The 21,561-nt window shown below is 46.7% G+C and overlaps 1 protein-coding gene across 1 annotated transcript in view; it reads right to left on the bottom strand.

Annotated features, from left to right (window-relative positions):
* LOC139240988 (ceramide synthase 6-like) overlaps nt 1-21,561 on the bottom strand; it is a 108,725-nt gene that overhangs the window by 26,944 nt on the left and 60,220 nt on the right. The window contains exons 7-8 of the mRNA XM_070869640.1: nt 13,289-13,417; nt 6,298-6,404 (exon numbers count right to left, since the gene is read on the bottom strand). Of these exons, the coding sequence (XP_070725741.1) occupies nt 6,298-6,404; nt 13,289-13,417 (236 nt within the window). The remainder of the gene's footprint in view (nt 1-6,297; nt 6,405-13,288; nt 13,418-21,561) is intronic.

Below are 21,561 nucleotides of genomic sequence, written 5' to 3'. Positions count from 1 at the left end.
CGACACTTCAGACAGCTGCTGAGGTGGGAGTTTTGCTGCTGGTTGTAGGAAAAGGCCACCTAATACCAAGCATTAGCATAACCGAAAGACTGAAATCATTATGACAGGAAGACGAAGACTTCACAACTTAGATGCTATACAAAAAGAGAGAAAGTTTGAGAACTGACCAGCAATGTTTTCTTTAAGCTGTGCTGAGATTGAAAAAAAAAAACATGCACATGCAGAATTTTGAATGGGTCTGTGCAGACCAAAATAAATTTACAGGCAACATTGCTGACCACAAAGTCAGGTAAATATTACTGACTGGAGAAACTTTAGAATTCTCTGTCCCAGAGGGCTGCGGATGCTCAGTCGTTGCGTTTATTCAAGACGGAGATCGATAGATTTTTGGACACTGAGGGAATCGAGGGATATGGAGATCGGGCGGGAAAGTGGAGTTGAGGGAGAAGATCAGCTACGATCGTATTAAATGGCGGAGCCGGCTCGAGGGGCTGTATGGCCTACTCCTATTTCTTATGTTCTTGTGTAAATGTACACATAATACTTCGGAGAATGGATTTTGTAAACTCCAGGTGTTGCCTCTTACGGCTTGCAGTGTGCTCAGTCTCCTTAGACCCCCTCCCTCCCCATTGCACCTACATGTAATTGAAAGCTTCAAGTGGTATGACTGCCACACAATGGTTTTTATATAAATGAGAAACTACTGGATGGATACTTCATTGTAAATACATTTTTTTTTAAATAAGAGTCACGTGGGGTTTTAGTCCAGATTGACTATGATATTATTTACCATGAAAAGATATAAATTGTGCAACTACACTGATCAGCAATGCTGTTTTCAAGGCTCCAGTTACTCAAGCACGGCAGGTACAGGCAGAGATTGGTACAAGGATGCTGCACAGCACCAATAAGGTTATTTATTTTTTTTAAAAGAGACGCTGGAAACATAAGAAATAGGAGTAAGAACCGGCCATTCAGCCCCCCAAGCCTGCTCCATCATTTAATACGATCATGGCTGATCCAATCATGGATTCAGCTCCACTTCCCTGCCCGCTCCCCATAACCCTGGATTTGCCTAGAGTCCAAAAATCTATCGATCTTGGGAGGAGGCTGCCCTGAAGCAGATCAACTGCAACTTTCAACCGTTGAAGACTACTGCAGCAATTTGCCGTAAATACAGGCATGTGGTTTATTTACAGATTATAAAAATATATCTTGCACAATTTTTTTGAATTTTCACTCACGCTATATACGATAGATATTTAAACAAGGTTATAATTTGAATGAATCACTGCTGGGAGAGGGGCCTGGACAGCAAAAACAACAGCCCCACTAACGCTACCTTCAACTGCGGAAAAGTAAGTGCTGCACTTCAGAGGGAGAAACTACTCCTCGTCTCACAGCACAATAGTTACATTGCATAAACAGAACACAACAGGGTTTCAGGAAAAGTAAAACCAAAACAGCACATCAGGGCGGCTGGATTTGATGTTTTCTTTTCTAAATTACATCGTTAATGCTTAGTCACATGATCTCTATATTATTCAGCACGAGAAAAGGAACAAGCCCATCAGGACGATTAAACTTGCTCTTTACAGAGACCATGTTCAATTTAGGGATGCACAAGATGTCAGGAGTTGGAGGAGCGCAGAGATCTCGAAGGATTGTAGGGCTGGAGGAGGTACAGAGATTGGGACGGGTGTAGGGGGTTAGAGAGATAGGGAGGGGTGTAGAGGCTGGAGGAGGTTACAGAGATAGGGAGGGGTGTAGGGGCTGGAGGGGGTTACAGAGATAGGGAGGGGTGTAGGGGCTGGAGGAGGTTACAGAGATAGGGAGGGGCGAGGCCATAGTGGGGTTTGAATACATGGATTTGAGGCATTGCTGGACCGGGAGCCAATGTAGGTCAGCGATCGCAGAAGTGATGGGAGAACGGGACTTGGCATGAGCTAGGACACGGGGCAGCCGAGGTTTTGATGACCTCAAGTTTGCACAGGGTAGAAGCTGGTAGGCCGGCCAGGAGAGCTTTGGAATAGTCGAGTCTGACGGAAACAAAGGCATAAGAACACAAGAAATAGGAGCAGGAGTAGGCCATTTGGCCCTCGAGCCTGCTCCGCCATTTAATATCATTCATGGCTGATCTGATCATGGACTCAGCTCCACTTCCCTGCCCACTCCCCATAACCCTTTATTCCTTTATTGCTGAAAAATCTTTCTATCTCCGCTTTAAATATATTCAATGACCCAGCCTCCACAGCTCTGTGGGGCAGAGAATTCCACAGATTTATGACCCTCAGAAGAAATTCCTCCTCATCTCAGTTCTAAATGGGCGACCCCTTATTCTGAAACTATGTCCCCTAGTTCTAGATTCCCCCATGAGGGGAAACATCCTCTCTGCATCCAACTTGTCGAGCTCCCTCAGTATCTTATGTTTCAATAAGATCACCTCTCATTCTTCTAAACTCCAATGAGTATAAGCCCAACCTGCTCAACCTTTCTTCATAAGTCAACCCCCTCATCTCCGGAATCAACCTAGTGAACCTTCTCTGAACTGCCTCCAATGCAAGTATATCCTTCCTTAAATACGGAGACCAAAACTGTACGCAGTGCTCCAGGTGTGGCCTCACCAATACCCTGTACAGTTGTAGCAGGACTTCTCTGCTTTTATACTCTATCCCCCTTGCATGGATGAGGGTTTCAGCAGATGAGCTGAGGCAGGGGTGGCGACGGGCGATATTACAGAGGTGGAAGTAGATGATGGGAGAGGATATGGGTCGGAAGCTCAGCTTAGGGTTAAATATTACGCCGAGATTATGAACACTCTGGTTCAACCTCAGGTCCATCATCATCATCATGGAGGGATTTGAAAACAAGGATGAGAATTTTGAAATCAAGGCAGGAGCAAAGGGAGACTGGCGGCACCTCAATTACCTGCCGTTAACAAGCTGAAGACAGCACCCTCAAAATCCTGAGGCCAGAGATAGAAAACATGTACATTTAACCTGCTAAATAAATCTGTGAAATACACAGCAGTAAAGCAGACTTCAAATTAGAGAAGTCTCCATTTTAATTGCCCGGTGTTGATTTTTTTTTAAACCTCTTAATTCTTTAGGTTCTGTGAAGCAGCTCACGTTATGCTTTGCTCCGCAGTAACTCTGCAGACCTGGCTGCCGCTCTGATGGTCCAACAGACAACTGAAGCATTTAGCAAGGCGACCAGAGTCGGGGCTTAAAATTGAATGGAATATATTCCAGGGAAGGCTCAGTGTCTCGCTGCAGTGCCTCTCCGCTTAGCAAGTGAAAATAAACTTAATGTCAATCTACAAAATGGCTGATCTCATTATCAGTGGGGTTGTGATCGCTATGCTCTTCTCACACTCCCACAGCGCTACGACACTCAAAAACATAATCCAGAATGAGAACATAAGAAATAGGAGCAGGAATAGGCCATACGGCCCTTCGAGCCCGCTCCGCTATTTATCATCATAGGCAGTCCGTCGGAATCGAGGAAGACTTGCTTCCACTCTTAGTGAGTCCTTAGGTGGCTGAACAGTCCAATACGAGAGCCACAGACTCTGTCACAGGTGGGACAGATAGTGGTTGAAGGAAGGGGTGGGTGGGACTGGTTTGCCACACGCTCTTTCTGCTGCCTGCGCTTGATTTCTGCATGCTCTCGGCGACGAGACTCGAGGTGCTCAGCGCCCTCCCGGATGCACTTCCTCCACTTAGGGCGGACTGGTCTTTGGCCAGGGACTCCCAGGTGTCGGTGGGGATGTTGCACTTTATCCTACAAATCCCCTGGGAGGACAGGCGCACCAATGTTAGCGTCCTCATCCAGGCCAACATCCCCAGCATTGAAGCACTGACCACACTTGAACAGCTCCACTGGGCGGGCCACATCGTTCGCATGCCAGACACAAGACTCTGCCATTGAATATCATGTCTGATCCTCGACCTCAACTCCACTTTCCTGCCCTAACCCTATATCCCTCGATTTCCTGAGTGAAATTAAATGCATCACTCTCAGCCTTGAATATACTCAACGACTGAGCATCCACAGCTCACTCGGGTAGAGAATTCCAAAGATTCACAACCCTTGGAGTGAAGAAATTTCTCCTCACCCCAGTCCTAAATGGCCATCCCCTTATCCTAAGCCTGTGTCCCCTAGTTCCAGACTCAGAACCGGTCATGGTAGATGCTGCCACCTTCTCCATAGGTGGGAGATTAAAGCCTCCCCATCATGTGACTGGAGCTCCTAATCAGACCCTGGAGCACAACACTGAGCCACTGCCCTCAGAGGGAATTCGCAGGCAGCCTACAAGATATCCACGCTGTTACACCAGAGCTTTGGCCTCCAACTTAACGATATTGACATTTGATTTGCTTTGCTACCACCATACGAAAAAAGTTGTTCTAGACTCCTCAGCATCTACTCTGTCAAGCCCTTTAAGAATTTAATACATTTCAATGAGATCACCTCTTATTCGCCTAAACTCGAGAGAATATAGGCCCAATCTACTCAATCTCTCCTCGCAGGACAACCCATGATGTGGAATATCTTGATGCCAAACCCACTCGCTCCAATTTCAACACGGACTTGCAGTCCTCGCCACCAGATTCTCCTTTCTGCACACTGCCCAGATGCTCAACACCTGGGTGGTAAAAACAAAAATCGACCTCCAGGCATCTAAAATAGACCCCTAGGGTGAGGATTTGAATATCTGAACTGTTGGTGCTGAAACATTAAGCAGCTTTAACCAAGCAAAGAATTATGAATCAAGGGGTCAAAAATCCGTCTGCTGAGAGAACAAGTTAGTGTTGAAATTGGCGAGGGCGGGCATGGTGCCATATTCCACATCATCCTGGATGATGTTTTGAGTGTTATGGTTGTGATTGACAGAAGTCCTGATGGAATAGTAGCGATCAGTTCTGTAATGACATAAACTACCGGGTCGCTTTTCATTTTTGTTACCACCTGGGTGTTGGGCATTGCCAGGGTGGGTGGCAGAGTGGTGAATGTGGCAGAGAGGGTTGCACACCAAATGTTCCTTCCATCGAACCGATCTCTACTCTTCCCCTCAGGGCTCCTGTCAATCAGAGCCAGAACTCGTGGAATGGAGGGCAGGGGGTCACTGATGCTGATACAGGTTAAACCTCCCTTATCCATCCAGAATTCCCTTATCCGGAACCACCCCTCGCCCAGAACCATTCCCGGCCACCAGGTGGCGCAAGCGCAGAACTCCATGAACAAACTGAAGTCCTTGCTCGCTGCCGACTCCCGCAATTGCTGGCCTGACCCCGCGATCCACCGCCCCACCCCTCCCCATGATCTCTCTCCCAGCTCCAAGCCAAGCAGCCCTGATATCCACTTGTTCAGTACCTGTACCATCCAATTTAATGTGACCACCCCTCGTCCGGAAAAATCCCTTGTCCAGAACCGGCCAGGTCCCGAGGGTTCCGCCTGTAGTATGGGACCTTTTTTTTTGCGGGAGAGGAGAAGAGACTGCCTCAGAATTGCTAGAGGAATTAGGACGATTCTCTTGCTTTCCTCCGCTTCGTTGCTGCCTTCATTTTGCGGAGAATTGGAGAGTTCTAAAGGGGGATCAGTGTCATGTTGAGAGGGAGACCCGAGCACAATTTCCCCAACGGGCATATCTCAATATTATCACATACAAGGGATGTGAAGAGGAACACAGCTGTCTCCCACATGTCCAAACATCTTTCACTGTAAGAATTCACAAGATGTGCACATGGTTTCCAAGCACATTTTACTGTAAAATTACATTATTAGTGTCATGTATTCAACTGTCATTGTAACCCATGTATAAACTGACCTAAGTTGTACATTGTGAGAACACTGACCACTTGGTGGTGAACTTGTGGGAGACACTCCTAACCTGGACTTTCAGGTATAAAAGGGGAAGCTCCACCCACCTTCATCACTTCAGTGCTGGCTAATAAAGGCTACTGGTCAGAGTGACCTTCTCTCTAGTATGGGCCTTGCGTGCATTTGTACTGTACAGCAAGGACATATTAATTAGCATTGTAGATTTTTTTTAAAAACTAGAAAGATAAATATGGAATTCTCACTAAGCCAGTAGTTTTTCCAGACTTTGTCAGCTACCCAGGAAGGAAAACAATACTGCAATTATTAGAAATTACTATACAGCATCAGGTCTAACATGCTTGCAAGTCAAATTTAGAAGATCGCGCAGACCTGACACCCCTCCCCCACCCCCACCCATGGGGGCCCCAGTTTGAAACCCAATGCTCTAAGCCGTCACATGCTGCTTTTACTCACCAGAGCGGGTAAAGGCCAAGCCTGCTGCCAACGAAGACAAAACCAAACAGCACAAATAATGAGTCGCAAAGTCTTTGATACTTGGCATAATTGGCTAATTTAGCAGCCTGCAAAGAAAAACAGCAAAGCAGCTGATTAGTGCAGCGTAATAGCGCCCCTGGAAAGAGAGATGAAATCAAGGCCATCTTAGAAAACCATCACAAAATGGAAAAAGACCAGCTTCTCCAACCCTTCAATGTCACGCTCGCTCAGTACACTTGGAACTCTAGAGAAGACAGCCCAGCATTAACTCGCAATTCTATTTCAGTCCAGCTTTGAATTACTAGAAAAGTAGGACGTGTCCTTAATATATATTGTTGTATAAAGCTTGTACGTAGAGTTATATGAGAAAGACAAACCATCGGTTGTAAACTGATGCTGCAAATCTTATCGGGGGTAGCAGGAAGTGAAAAAAGTGAGTACTGCACACGAGAGTAGTTGGCAAATCTTGGTTTCTTTACAACCGGCCGGACAGGCTTTACAGCCAATGAAGTACTTTTGGAGTGTAGTCACTGTTGTAATGTGGGAAACGCGGCAGCCATTTTGCGCACAGCAAGCTCCCACAAACAGCAATGTGATAATGACCAGATAATCCGTTTGTGATGTTGATTGAGGGATAAATATTGGCCAGGACACTGGGGAGAACTCCCTGCTCTTCTTCAAAATAGTGCCATGGGATCTTTTACATCCACCTGGGAGAGCAGACGGGGCCTCGTTTAATGTCTCATCCGAAGGATGGCCCCTCTGACAGTGCGGCGCTCCCTCAGCACTGCCCCGGAGTGTCAGTCTAGCTTGACGTGCTCAAGTCTCTGGAGTGGGACTTGAACCCACAACCTTCTGGCTCAGAGGTGAGGGTACTACCCACTGAGTCACTTTGAAGATGTAATCCACCCCCAATTGTAATCTTGTTGCTTTGTAGTTTGAAAGGGGGAGGGGAGAAGTAAAATGTCTCAATACAATTGCGACCATCTTACAAAGACCAGCTTGATAAGTGGCAACTAAACTTCAAACTGATTCAAAAGTAGGTCAGTAGCTTCCCGCAGTATTGTGACGTTCATAAGTCAGGGGAAATGAAGGTTCAGGGGCTGGGCAGAGATCAGAGAATCTCGATGGCCATTAAACCTCTTAAACCAACAACAATACAAGAGGCTGCAAGACAGGGCAGCTTTGCAAAGTGGAAACAATTTCTCTCAGTCTGATCTCTGCATCAAACCTTCAAAGCTCAACACCCATAAGTGGAGACAAATCACTAACCAATTCAGTCACAGGGAAATTTCCAAAATGTGCAAGATTAAATTCAGTGTGTATCTGGCGAAGTCACCACAAACATAACCGTGCTATCTTCAAATACCCTGGGACAATGAAAAGAAACGTTTGTACAGAATTAATCCTTTTACAATTCCAGACAGATTACAAGCAGTTGTTTGAGGAGGGAAGACTTTCTTCAGCTCAACACTGGCAAGATCAAAGCAATCCTGTTGGGCTCCCACCAGCAACTCCACACTTCAGGCACCGATTCCATCTCCTCTCCGGCTCCCGTAGGTACGTGACCCGGTGCCCTGTCTGACTTGGAGCGGAACTCTAAAGCCCAGTCTATCAACCTGCCGTCTTCCACTTCAAACATCTGTCGATGTCCCCCTCACCCCGCCGCCACGGAAATTATGTTTCCAGCAGCCTCCTCTGTTCCATCTGACACAAACTGCAACTCATTCAGAAACCTGCAGTCATCGAACATAGACCACATCCTATCCCACACACCATTCACCCACTTTCGCATCAAACACCGTGGTTTCCGGGCCCCAGCCATCAGCTTCAAAATCTTCAACTTTAAATCCCTCAATCACGGCAGAGTCTTCAACCCCGCACTTCCAATTCTGCTCCCCGCTAAATCTAGTCACAGCTCCAAAATCCTCCTCAAAACTGACGCCTGACTGTGCCTTCAGTCACCTCTCCTACTTCCTGCTCAGTGTCCACCACTCACCTTGTAAAGCACCGAGACAGTTCAGAACATGAAACAAACATAGAAAATAGGTGCAGGAGCAGGCCATTCAGCCCTTTGAGCCTGCACCACCCTTCAATATGATCATGGCTGATCATTCACCTCAGTACCACACTCCTGCTTTCTCTCCATATCCGTTGATCTCTTCAGCAGTCAGGGCCACATCGAACTCCCTCTTGAATATATCTAACGAACTGGCCTCAACAACTCTCTGTGGTAGAGAATTCCACAGGTTAACAACTCAGTGAATAAGTTTCTCCTCATCTCAGTCCTAAATGGCTTACCCCTTATCCTTAGACTGTGACCCCTGGTTCTGGACTTGCCCAACATCGGGAACATTCTTCCTGCATCTAACCTGTCCACTCCCATCAGAATCTTATATGTTTCTATGAGATCCCCTCTCATTCTTCTAAATTCAAGTGAATATAAGCCTAGTCGATCCAGTCTCTCCTCAAATGTCAGTCCTTTCATCCCGGGAATCAGTCTGTATAAACGCAAGCACTTATTGCTGTTGTTGAAGTTTGACTTTCTCTACTCTGGATTCAAATCAGGCACCAGCTCAGTGCATTTTCCATCTCTGCACAAACTCTGGCGGAGCTGTGACATGTCAGCATTACCATTAGTCTTCACTCGAGCAACACTATTTCTTTTGGCGAGTCGGCCAAGGATGACTATTTTTGGAATGATTCCAGTCCTTGCTGATGTGTGTTATTTAACTCCGAGACTGACTGCACTGATTTACATTTTGTCCACGCAGTGTATTTTTGGATTTTGCAGGAAACAGCGATCCACCCAGCACCCAAAGCATCATCATCATCATAGGCAGTCCCTCGGAATCGAGGAAGACTTGCTTCCACTCTAAAAATTAGTCCTTGGGTGATTGTACAGTCCAATAAGGGAATTACAGTCTGTCACAGGTGGGACAGACAGTGGTTGAAGGAAGGGGTGGGTGGGACTGGTTTGCCGCACGCTCCTTCCGCTGCCTGCACTTGCTTTCTGCATGCTCTCGGCGACAAGACTCGAGGTGCTCAGCGCCCTCCCGGATGCACTTCCTCCACTTTGGCCAGGGACTCCCAGGTGTCGGTGGGGATGTTGCACTTTGTCAAGGAGGCTTTGAGGGTGTCCTTGAAATGTTTCCTCTGCCCACCTGGGGCTCACTTGCCGTGTAGCATCAGCATCAAGCATTCTCACACCAGGCCAGTGCAGAATAAGACTCCCTCTACTCTGCCCCAAAACTATCTCATCCCAACTTCTGAAGAGCATTTCCCAGTGCGTACAAGATTCTGAGGGGGCTCGACAGGGTGAATGTTTTCTCTTGTGGGGGAATCTCGAACTAGGGGGATTGGTCTCAGAATAAGGGGCTGCCCATTTAAAACAGAAATGAGGCGAAATTTCTTTTCTGAGGGTTGTGAATCTGTGGAATTTTCTAACCCAGAGAGCTGTGGAGGCTGGGTCATTGAATATATTTAAGGTGGAGATATAGATTTTTGAGCGATAAGGGAGTCAAGGGTTATGGGGAGCAGGCAGGGAAGTGGAGCCGAGGCCAAGCTCAGATCAGCCATGATCTTATTGAATGGCGGAGCAGGCTCGAGGGCCCAAATGGCCTACTCCTATTCCTTATGTACAAGTGTGCCTTTTCAATACCCAGATCAACAATCCTATGGGATAGTCAATTTGCATGTATTTATGGGCAGTTAGATGGATCAGTGCCAATGAAAAAACTGCATTTAGACCATCTAAACTCATCTTACTTCAAACCCGCACTGCTGGCACAGATAGAGAATTTCAACCTTTCATTGAATTCAAATTTGGGTCACAGAGCTGAAGGGACAGTGTGCTATCTCTATGTGCTGTCCACACGGGGTCCATCAGAAGGAGTTGTCGGTGCACTCAGTCTCAGTATGTTATGCCAATTGGCACTCGCAAATCACACGCACTGAATTCCAAGTCTCAGTCATGTCACCATAAGGCATTTAGCAAACGCCCTGCTTGTACAACTGCTCCTACCCTGGTCTCAGCAAGGTTGGACAAGTGGTGGTTCACGGGGGTTGAGATTTTCGGGGACAAAAATCATACAATAGCAAATACCAGGCAATGACCATCTCCAACAAGCGAGTGTCTAACCACTGCTCCGTGACATTCAATAGCATTACTATCGAATCCCCTACCATCAACATCCTGGGGGTCACCATTGACCAGAAACTTAACTGGACCAGCCACATAAATACTGTGGCAACAAGAGCGGGTCAGAGGCTGGGTATTCTGCGGAGAGTGTCTCACCTCCTGACTCCCCAAAGCCTTCCCACATCTACAAGACACAAGTCAGGAGTGTGATGGAATACTCTCCACTTGCCTGGATGAGTGCAGCTCCAACAACACTCAAGAAGCTCGACACCATCCAGGACAAAGCAGCCCACTTGATTGGCACCTCATCCACCACCTTCAACATTTGCTCACTCCACCATCGGCGCACCGTGGCTGCAGTGTGCACCATCTACAAGATGCACTGCAGAAACTCGCCAAGGCTTCTTCGGCAGCACCTCCCAAACCTGCAGCGACCTCTACCACCTAGAAAGACAAGGGCAGCAGGCGCATGGGAACCTCAAAGTTCCCCACCCAGTCACACACCATCCGGACTTGGAAATACATCGGCTGTTCCTTCATAGTCGCTGGGTCAAAATCCTGGAACTCCCTCCCTAACAGCACTGTGGGAGCACCTTCACCACATGGGACTGCAGAGGGCTGTGGAGGCTGGGTCATTGAATATATTTAAGGTGGAAAGACAGATTTTTGAAGGATAAGGAAGTCAAGGGTTTATGGGCAGCAGGGCAGGAAAGTGGAGTTGAGGCCAGGATCAGATCAACCACGATCTTATTGAATGGCGGAGCAGGCTCAAGGGGCCAAATGGCCTACTGTATTGTGTGCAGTTTTGGTCTCCTAATCTGAGGAAGGACGTTCTTGCTATTGAGGGAGTGCAGCGAAGGTTCACCAGACTGATTCCCGGGATGGCAGGACTGACATATGAAGAAAGACTGGATCGACTAGGCTTATATTTCACTGGAATTTAGATGAGAGGGGATCTCATAGAAACATATAAAATTCTGACAGGATTGGACAGGTTAGATGCAGGAAAAATGTTCCTGATGTTGGGGAAGTCCAGAACCAGGGGTCACAGTCTAAGGATAAGGGGTAAGCCATCTAGGACCGAGATGAGGAGAAACTTTTTCACCCAGAGAATTGTGAACCTGTGGAATTCTCTACCACAGAAAGTTGTTGAGGCCAGTTTGTTAGATATATTCAAAAGGGAGTTAGATGTGACCCTTACGGCTAAAGGGATCAAGGGGTATGGAGAGAAAGCAGGAGTGGGGTATTGAAGTTGCATGATCAGCCATGATCTTATTAAATGGTGGTTCAAGCTCGAAGGGCCGAATGGCCTACTCCTGCACCTATTTTCTATGTTTCTATGTTTACTCCTGCTCCTATTTATGTTCAATTAGGGATGGGCAATAAATGTTGGCCTTGTCAGCGACGTCCACAAACCGAGAATGAATAATAAAATTGAATTGAACCTGGCATGCACAGAAAACAAGCCTTGCAATCAAACATTCGATGGGTGAAAACTTTTCAGAATCTGCAGGATAAGATAATAAAAGCCCAAACTTCAGATTTCCTTTGATTTTGAGATGCTCACTTTAAGAACATTTAATGCACACTTTTGTCCTGCACCTACATCCAATTTGTTATTATTAAAAAAGGTGACAGTGGAGAGCCTTTAATTAGAGAGTGAGCAAAGCCTGGGATTGCTGTTCTCATGCAATCTCAGGCCTATAAAACAGCAGGAGCAAAGGTCAAGTCGTTTATAACCATTATCTGAACCAGGAAATTAGATTACACTCTTGAAATCGCGCTTTGATGGCCTTTTCTTCCTTTAACAATTTACAGCTTTCACTTTCCTCGGGAGCTTTTGTTGCATTATTGTGCTGTTATTAAGCGTTACAAGGACACCCTCAAAGCCTCCCTGATAAAGTGCAACATCTCCACCGACACCTGGGAGTCACTTGCCAAAGACCGTTCTAAGTGGAGGAAGTGCATCCGGGAGGGCGCTGAGCACCTCGAGTCTCAACACCGAGAGCGTGCAGAAATCAAGCGCAGGCAGCGGAAGGAGCGTGCGGCAAACCAGTCCCACCCTCCCCTTCCCTCAACGACTATCTGTCCCACCTGTGACAGGGACTGTGGTTCTCGTATTGGACTGTTCAGCCACCTAAGGACTCGTGTTAAGAGTGGAAGCAAGTCTTCCTCGATTCCGAGGGACTGCCTATGATGATGATCATGATTTTCTGTGCTGGTAACAATTGTCACAACCAACATCAGTGCTTCCCACACTTCAAGCCGTTCACAGATTACCGACTGTAAATTTACAAAGAACTGAGTGTAGTTAAGGCAAGGAGATTCGATAGAGAATCATGGATACGCAGGAGTGATTATTATTAATAATAAACTTTTATTTATATATAACACTTTTAACGTAGCAAAACATCCCAAGGCGTTTCACAGCAGTGTTACAAGACAAAACAGATACATTTGACACTGAGCCACAAAAGAAGAAATGAAAGCAGATGACCAAAAGTTTGGTCAAAGAGGTACGTTTTAAGGAGCTTCTTAAAAGGAGGAAGTAGAGAGGTGGAGAGGTGGAGAGGTTTAGGGAGGGAGTTTCAGAGCTTGGGGCCCAGGCAGCTGAAGGTACGGCCACTGATGGTTGAGCAGTTATAATGAGGGATGTTCAAGAGGGCAGAATTTGAGGAGCGCAGACATCTTTTGGGGTTGTGAGGCTGAAGGAGATTATAGAGCTAGGGAGGGGCAAGTCCATGGAGTGATTTGTAAACAAGGATGAGAATTTTAAAATTGAGGAAATCGAGACACAGTAATGTTACTATAACAATAGAATCGGCTCACCTCTAAAAAGAAATCAGATGCATCATGAAGGCACATGACGAGTGTTCCGACTCGTAACATGTTGTTGATATAAGAAAATGTGATTAATCCAACTGTTGCAAGGTGATGGAGGAACATAATAAGAAAATCCTGCAAGAAAAAAAGTGGGCATGAATCGACTGTTAACGGAACACTTTGTACAGATACTGCGCTATATGAATAAGGAGTGATCTACAGTAGTTGGACTATCTTCTTCCTCCTCCTGTTACACAGAGAAAAAGTAACTGTACAACAACATACCACACCATGGAGTAATGGGGGGTGGGGTGGAATTTGTGGCCACAGTTCTCCACATGGAGTGTTTCAGATTTCAGCCAGATCAGAGTGGCACCAAGCAGAAGCAACTCAGTGTGTAAAGTGAAGGGTTGGGCAGGGGAGGGTAAATAAAGAGCCAGGGCTGTTACCACACACATCTCCGCATGCCTGGTTATTGGCAGAAGCCAGGGACCAGCTGCCCGACTGGCTCTATTTGGCAGGGAGGAGAATGAGTACATGATAATGAGGGAATACGACCAGATTCACCGCACAGCAGAGTTTGTCCCAAGATTGATTCCAGTGCAAACTATGTGGACTGCACAGGGTTGAAGGGCAACTTGATTCACTTCGGCATTAGAACCCGTACAGTGGTACACACAAAATAAAAATGGTTACATTTACAGTGTTCACATGTATACAACGAAACATAAGCAATTCTGTTACCTTTCATGGTCACAACATTTTGACCAAAAAAACCCTGAACAAAGACAACCCATCAAAATCACTTGAAGTCTCAACGGAAAGCACAAATACCACAGCTGCTGGAATCCACGCAATACACAGCAGGTCAGTCAGCAACTGTGGAGGTGGCACAGGCACGATGGGCCGAATGGCCTCCTTCTGTGCTGTATGATCCTCTAGACTTGACTATAAGAACATAAGAATTAGGAACAGGAGTAGGCCATCTAGCCCCTCGAGCCTGCTCCGCCATTCAATAAGATCATGGCTGATCTGGCCGTGGACTCAGCTCCACTTACCCGCCCTCTCCCCGTAACCCTTAATTCCCTTCACTCCTAATCCAACTCAATCCTGGCCGGCCTTTCACATTCCACACTATGTAAACTTGAGGTGATCCAAAACTCAGCCCATGTACTAACCCGCACCGAGTCAAGATCACCCATCACCCATGTGCTTTCTGACCTACATTGGCTCCCGGTTAAACAACGCCTCGATTTCAAAATTCTCATCCTGGTTTACAAATCACTCCATGGCTTTGCTCCTTCCTATCTCTCTGCGTTCCTCAAATTCTGGCCTCTTGAACATCCCTCATTATAACTGCTTAACCATCGGTGGCCGTGCCTTCAGCTGTTTGGGCCCTAAGCTCTGGAACTCCCTCCCTAAACCCCTCCACCTCTCGATCACGCTCTTTAAAACCTGCCTCTTTAAACAAGCTTTTGGTCATCTGCCTTAATTTCTTCTTTTATGGCTCGGTGTCAAATTTCTCTGTTTGTCTGTAACACTGTTGTGAAGCGCCTTGGGTGGTTTTACTACGTTAAAGGCGCTATATAAATACAAGTTATGATGATTCGAACAGGCAGTCAAATACAGAGTAGGGACCCGAGGCGATGACTGACCCAGTTCTCTCCACAGATGCTGACTGACCTGCTGTACGTTTCCAGCCTTTCCTGTATGTGAAGTCTTCACCATTTTGAACAAGTACAAATAAATGCAACTTCCCTCAACTACCCCTAGCTGTCCCTGACTTGAGAACAAGGGTTAGTCTTCATTTTCAGCATTTAAACTTAAAAAAAACTCCCACGAACTTATTCAATTTTTTTTTTTTATTCCAGATGAAAATTCAACGTTACAAACAAAACATATTTATTCATCCATTTAATCTGCTTTTAGTTTTTTTTCTTTAAAAAAAGTTCTACAAAAAGTTTATACATTTTCGGATTCAGATGAGCAACAATGTCACCATGTGCAGTCAAAATCACAAGACTTAGAGATTTAGTCAATCTTTTGATGAAAAGTGGTTAAAACACGGATTTAAAATAATCCGTACATTTTCTCTCAAAGTGTGAACTTTATTCTGGGAGCTAGTGCCATCTAGCAACAGGAAGGCCATGATGCAGAGAACTTGATTCAAATGGGGGGGTGGGGAGAGAGCGAGAGAGGAATTCTTATAAGGCTTATAAATGAAGTGTGAAGTACAAGAGGGCTAGAACGCCTGTACTTTTGTCATCACTGGCCCAATTTACACACCGCCCTTGAAATTGTGCCGTGGCTTACTAGCACAAGAAACGTTTGCCCGAAATTCCTCCGTCATCTATGTATTAATCCATTTACAACAACAACTTGTATTTATATAGCACCTTTAACGTAGTAAAACGTCCCAAGGCACTTCACAGGAGTGTTTTAAGACAAAACAAATAAATTTGACACCGAGCCACAAGAAGAAATTACGGCAGGTGACCAAATGCTTGGTCAAAGAGTTAGGTTTTAAGGAGCATCTTAAAGGAGGAAAGAGAGGTGGAGAGGTTTAGGCAGGGAGTTCCAGAGCTTGGGGCCTAGGCAGAAGGCCAATGGTTGAGCAGTTATAATCGGGGATGCTAAAGAGGGCAGAATTAGAGGAGCGCAGACATCTCGGGGGGTGGGGGTGGTGGGGAGTTGTGGGGCTGGAGGAGATTGCAGAGATAGGGAGGGGGGGCGAGGCCATGGAGGGATTTGAAAACAAGGATGAGAATTTTGAAATCGAGGCGTTGCTTAACCGGGAGCCAATGCGAGCACAGGGGTGATGGGTGAGTGGGACTCGGTGCGAGTTAGGACACAGGGGCAGCCGAGATTTGGATCACCTCAAGTTTACGGAGAGTAGAATGTGGGAGGCCAGCCAGGAGTGCGTTGGAGTAGTCAGATCTAGAGGTAACAAAGGCACGGATGATCTAAAATAAAAGTTGAGCAGTTTAGAAGCATCATCTGAACCAGAAAATTACATTGCAGCCCTATATGGGTTAAAGCTTCCGCTAAAATAGCAGAAAGAGGAATTTGACAGCTGTGTTATTGGGGGTAATTTTAAACCCAGGTTGCCAAAACTTCATCCCCCTCGCCTCAAGACCCACCCCAGTAAATATCAGGGCCATTGTAGCTACGATAGTAGCCTGTGGCATCATTTCACAGCCAAACTTTATTTGCAGCCTAGGCTCAGAGCTAATTTTCCCTGTCCCCAATTGAGACACACACAGATCGTGGCACCCTAATTGACGCCCCAGCCGCAATCAACCAACTCCAATTGGGAATCAAACCATGGGCTTCGAGGTCTACACCTCGGTCCCACTCCAGCTGATGCCGGTTGTACTTTCAGGTCAAGAGAGGTCAACCAACATCTGGTACACAAAGGCCCAGAAATTGCGTTCGGAGGCTGCCGACCTGAAAAATTCCCACCAATCTACCTGGTGGTCCAGAGACTTGCGGTCCCCAGACTTGCGGTCCCCGGCCTTTACACAAAGGCCTGCGCAGAGGCCCACGTATTCCAGGGACACAAGCGCTTTGCACTCGTCCCTGGGATCATGTGAGCCAGCCCAACCAATCCAAGTAGGGGTATTCCCATTCATACTTGGTGAGTTCTGTAGGTATGGAATCACCGCAAGTATGAATGGGAATACCCCCAAAAACACTTACATTTTAAAAAATATCACATTTAAAAATGAATCAAAATGGCACTTAATTATTTATTTAAATCAGAAATGTAATTTCTTGAAAAATAAATTTACATATTTTAATGGGTCTAAAAATAAACCTCCTTATTTAACAGGATTTTAACTGTTTGATTTATTGAAAAAAAGCATTTTTCTGTCCTTTATAAGTCTTCCGCTGATAAAAGCAGGCCTGAAGAATTTCAAGGGCATAAGTTGGGCAAATAGCCCAACTCTCCGCCCATGGAGGCCCTTTACTTCCGGATGCGTGCGATCGTCAAGAGTAATCGTGACAGATCGCAAGTTCCGGGTTTAGGCGCATGCGCTGTGCATGCCCAAACCCGAAACTTGCAGGGACCCCACGGGCGCGTGTGCACCTCATGCGCGTCTGTCGGGGCCGTGAATTCAGGGCCAATGTCAGAAACCGCCACAATTCAAGGCTTATTAATGTAAATAATTAAGAGTTCACTTCCATTTCTAGTTTCCTCTCCCTCTACCAATGCTGGTTCATCCTCTCACGCTCAATAGGGTCGAGTCAGATAAGTTTATATTGGGACGCCTGTTAATTGCCCATGGCAGACCAAATCTGACAACACACACCCCGAGACTGCAGTAGAAGACGCACCGATAGATGTTGGCGTAAACAGCTCTCAAGGCCTGTGGTTTTGGAATGCCAAGCTAGGATGATGAAGAATCACAATCTGGGAATGGTTGTGGGAGAAAGAGAAAGAGCACTAGCCTACAAAAAGGCCTGCCTTAGGCTTCTGCAACGCTGCCTGGGAGCTGTTCCAGTGAGCAAGTGCCAAACCTCTGTTTGACACTTCCCACTGATGGCAGTGCTATGAACTGGAACTATTGCGTGGGCAATCACACAAGCTCCCACCCACAGCATCGCATGCAGCCTGATCCAGCCCACTGCTGACGAAAAGAAATGCCTCTCCTTGGTATGCAATTTCAGAAAATTTATACGGCAGTCTCCCAAGTTCAAGGAGCCAAGACAGCATTCCAAATCTCCTAACACTTGGCTTCAGCTTCTGGACAGCTAACAGCGATAAGAAATCTAATTTTTCACAGCTAGTGAGACCCATGTGATCAGGATTAAAGAGGAAGCTATTTAAGCACATAGGCTAAAGCAGGGCAAAGCAAATGCACAAAATGCTGGACAAAACTCTAAACCCGCTGTAGAAATTCGGACTCCTAGGTCAGCCAGCACACACAGCGAGGTCAGTGCAAATAGCCGTGGCTGTGGGCGGCGAATGGACAGAGAGGTGGAAAAACAGCGGTTACAAAAAGAAAAAGTAAGCGGTTCAGTCAACTGCAGATGAAAGAATCAAATCAGCACGAAATGGCAGCAGCGCAAACAATAGGTACAAGCCAGAAATAGGACACTGCAGCAACCAACCAACCACACTGCACTGGTGACAAAAGGGCTTCAGTCTCTACTTTAAGTACAGTTTAGAAGTCAGAAGGTGAAAATGGTAGGAGTTTGTCAGCAGTTTCGCGCACAATCTAGAATTATGTCCATTCTGACCCGAGATATTTTGCGACTATACGAGACTAGTTTGCCTCAGAGACTCCCATTTCAAAAAAAATAAAGGGCTAGGTTTCCGGCAAAAACGGTAGTTTTACGCCAAAATTACCGTTTTCGCTGCGCTACCGTTTTTGGCCTAACTTTACGTCTGTGCATCGGTAAAGTCAGCACTGAACGAGGATTCGTGGATCAAACAGCGAGTTTCGGCAACTTTAGTCCGGGGCCGGCAGCGCTGCGAGAGAGGCCTTGGGAGGGGGGAAAAAACAAACTTAAAAAATTGTAAAAAATATTCAAAAAACAACAAATCACTGAAAATTAATTACAAAATAAAAACTTTAAACTTACCTTTTTTGCAGGTCTTCATACTTACCGCTGCTGGCAGGGCTGCACCGACAGGTTTGACCTGTCGGTATTCTGGGCGTGGCGTACGGGTCGGGAGAGAGCCGAAAGTAAGTAACGCAATCCGCGGCGCTGCACATCGGCACACCTCTCCCCGGTGGTACGTGGAAGCGCCGCCGCAAAGAGGGGGCCGAGGATCCCGCCGACCGGATATTTGCCGTCGAGAGTCAAATCGCGGCGAAAACCCGATCGCAAAGTCAGCGCAAGTCCAGCCCTACATAGAGTGAGAGACAATGTTCCCGTTCATTGGGGGGGGGGGGGGGGGCGGGGGGGCGTGCGGCCCATGCAAGATACCGTGCATGCACGGTTTTCCTCATTGAATAGCCGGTGAGCCAGCTGCACAGGAGATCCAGAGAGCTGCACGGCTTAAAGGGAACATTGGTGTGACACATAACATAAGAAATAGGAGCAGGAGTCGGCCATACGGCCCCTCAAGCCTGCTCCGCCATTCAATACGATCATGGCTGATCTGATCATGGACTCAGCTCCACTTCCCTGCCCGCTCCCCATAACCCTTCACTCCCTTACCGCTCAAAAATCTGTCTATCTCCGCCTTAAATATATTCAATGACCCAGCCTCCACAGCTCTCTGGGGCAGAGAATTCCACAGATTTACAACCCTCTGAGAAAGAAATTCCTCCTCATCTCAGTTTTAAATGGGCGGTCCCTTAATCTGAGACTATGTCCCCAAGTTCTAGATTCCCCCATTAAAGGAAATCATCATCACCATAGGCAGTCTCTCGAATCGAGAATGACTTGTTTCCACGCCAAAAAAGGATGAGTTCACAGGTGTTTCAATGAAGGACTTAATATTCCAGATCCTGAACTACATCCTGAAGGGTGGATGATACCCATGCGTGGATTTTTTTTAACGTGGGGTGGCTGTTGCACACCAGCCACCACACGGGCTTGACAGAGCTAGGTCTTGGTCCAGTGGCAAGGGTTAACCACGACAACTGGAGACCAGTTCTGCTGCACGGAACTAGTGGGCACACATATCGCAGTGTGGGCTGGCCCGTGCTGCCCCTGGGCCCTCGCCTCTTCTGGGCCCGAACTCACACCTCTCCTGGGCCCCGATCACGTCCCTCTATAATCTCACGCCGCTCCTTCGCTCCGACCTCGCCGCTCCTGCTGTACCTGCCCATGCTCCAATCACCGACCTGGACCTTGATGGCATCACTCTTCATTGCCGTCGCCCTCCTGCACCAGCTCGCGCTGTACCTTGCCGTGGTACGCCGCCTCGCTGCCTATGGTCGCCACTCACTGCTCCTTTTATGCCCCAACCTGCCGCTGATGATCTCTCGGGAAATATCCTCTCTGCATCCACCTTGTCGAGCCCCCTCAGAATCTTCGATGTTTTGATAAGATCACCTCTCATCCTTCTGAACTCCAATGTGTATAGGCCCAACCTACTCAACCCCCTCATCTCCAGAATCAACCTAGTGAACCTTCTCTGAACTGCCTCCAATGCAAGTATATCCTTCCTTAAATACGGTGACCAAAATTGTACGCAGTACTCCAGGTGTGGCCTCACCAACACCCTGTACAGTTGTAACAGGACTTCCCGGCTTTTATACTCTATCCGCTTACAATAAAGGCCAACATTCCATTTGCCTTCCTGATCACTTGCTGTACCTGCATACTAACTTTTTGTGTTTCATGTACAAGGACCCCCCCCCCCCCCCCCAAGTCTCTCTGTACTGCAACACTTTGTAATCTCTCCCCATTTAAATTATAATGTGCTTTTTTACTTTTCTTACCAAAGTGGATAACCTCACATTTTCCAACATTATACTCCATCTGCCAAATTTTTGCCCACTCACTTAGCCTGTCTATATCCCTTTGTACATTCCATGCGTCCTCCTCACAACTTGCTTTTCCATCTTTGTATCATCAGCAAATTTGACTACGTTACACTCGGTCTCTTCATCCAAGTCATTAATATAGATTGTAAATAGTTGAGGACCCAGCACTGATCCCTGCGGCACCGCTGTTTGCCAACCTGAAAATGACCTATGCTTTCTATTCGTTAGCCAATCCTCTATCCTTGCTAATATATTACCTCCAACCCCGTGAGCTCTTATGTTGTGCAGTAACCTTTTATGTGGCACTTTATCGAATGTTTTCTGGAAATCCAAATACACGACATCTACTGGTTCCCCTTTATTCACCCTGCTCGTTACATCCTCAAAAGAACTTGAGCAAATTTGTCAAACATGATGTCCCTTTCATAAAACCATGCTGACTCTGCTCAACTGCATTATGATTTTCTAAATATCCTGCTTCCTTAATGATGGACTCCAGCATTTTCCCAATGACAGATGTTAGGCTAACTGGTCTATAGTTTCCTGCTTTCTGTCTCCCTCCTTTCTTAAATAGGGGCATTACATTTGCGATTTTCCAGTCCGCTAGGACCTCTCCAGAATCCAGGGAATTTTGGTAGATTACAACCAATACATCCACTATCTCTGCAGCCACCTCTATTAAGATCCTAGGACGCAGGCCATTAGGTCCAGGGGACTTGTCCACCTTTAGTCCCATTAGCTTGCCTAGTACTTTTTCCTCCAGTGATGGTGATTGTTTTAAGTTCCCCCTCTCTTAAAGTGACTTATCCTCTGACTCTCTGGACTTCCCTG

This window comes from Pristiophorus japonicus, chromosome X (assembly GCF_044704955.1).
Source record: "Pristiophorus japonicus isolate sPriJap1 chromosome X, sPriJap1.hap1, whole genome shotgun sequence".
Lineage (NCBI taxonomy): Eukaryota > Metazoa > Chordata > Chondrichthyes > Pristiophoridae > Pristiophorus > Pristiophorus japonicus.
This window is presented reverse-complemented; position numbering and strand designations above follow the sequence as displayed.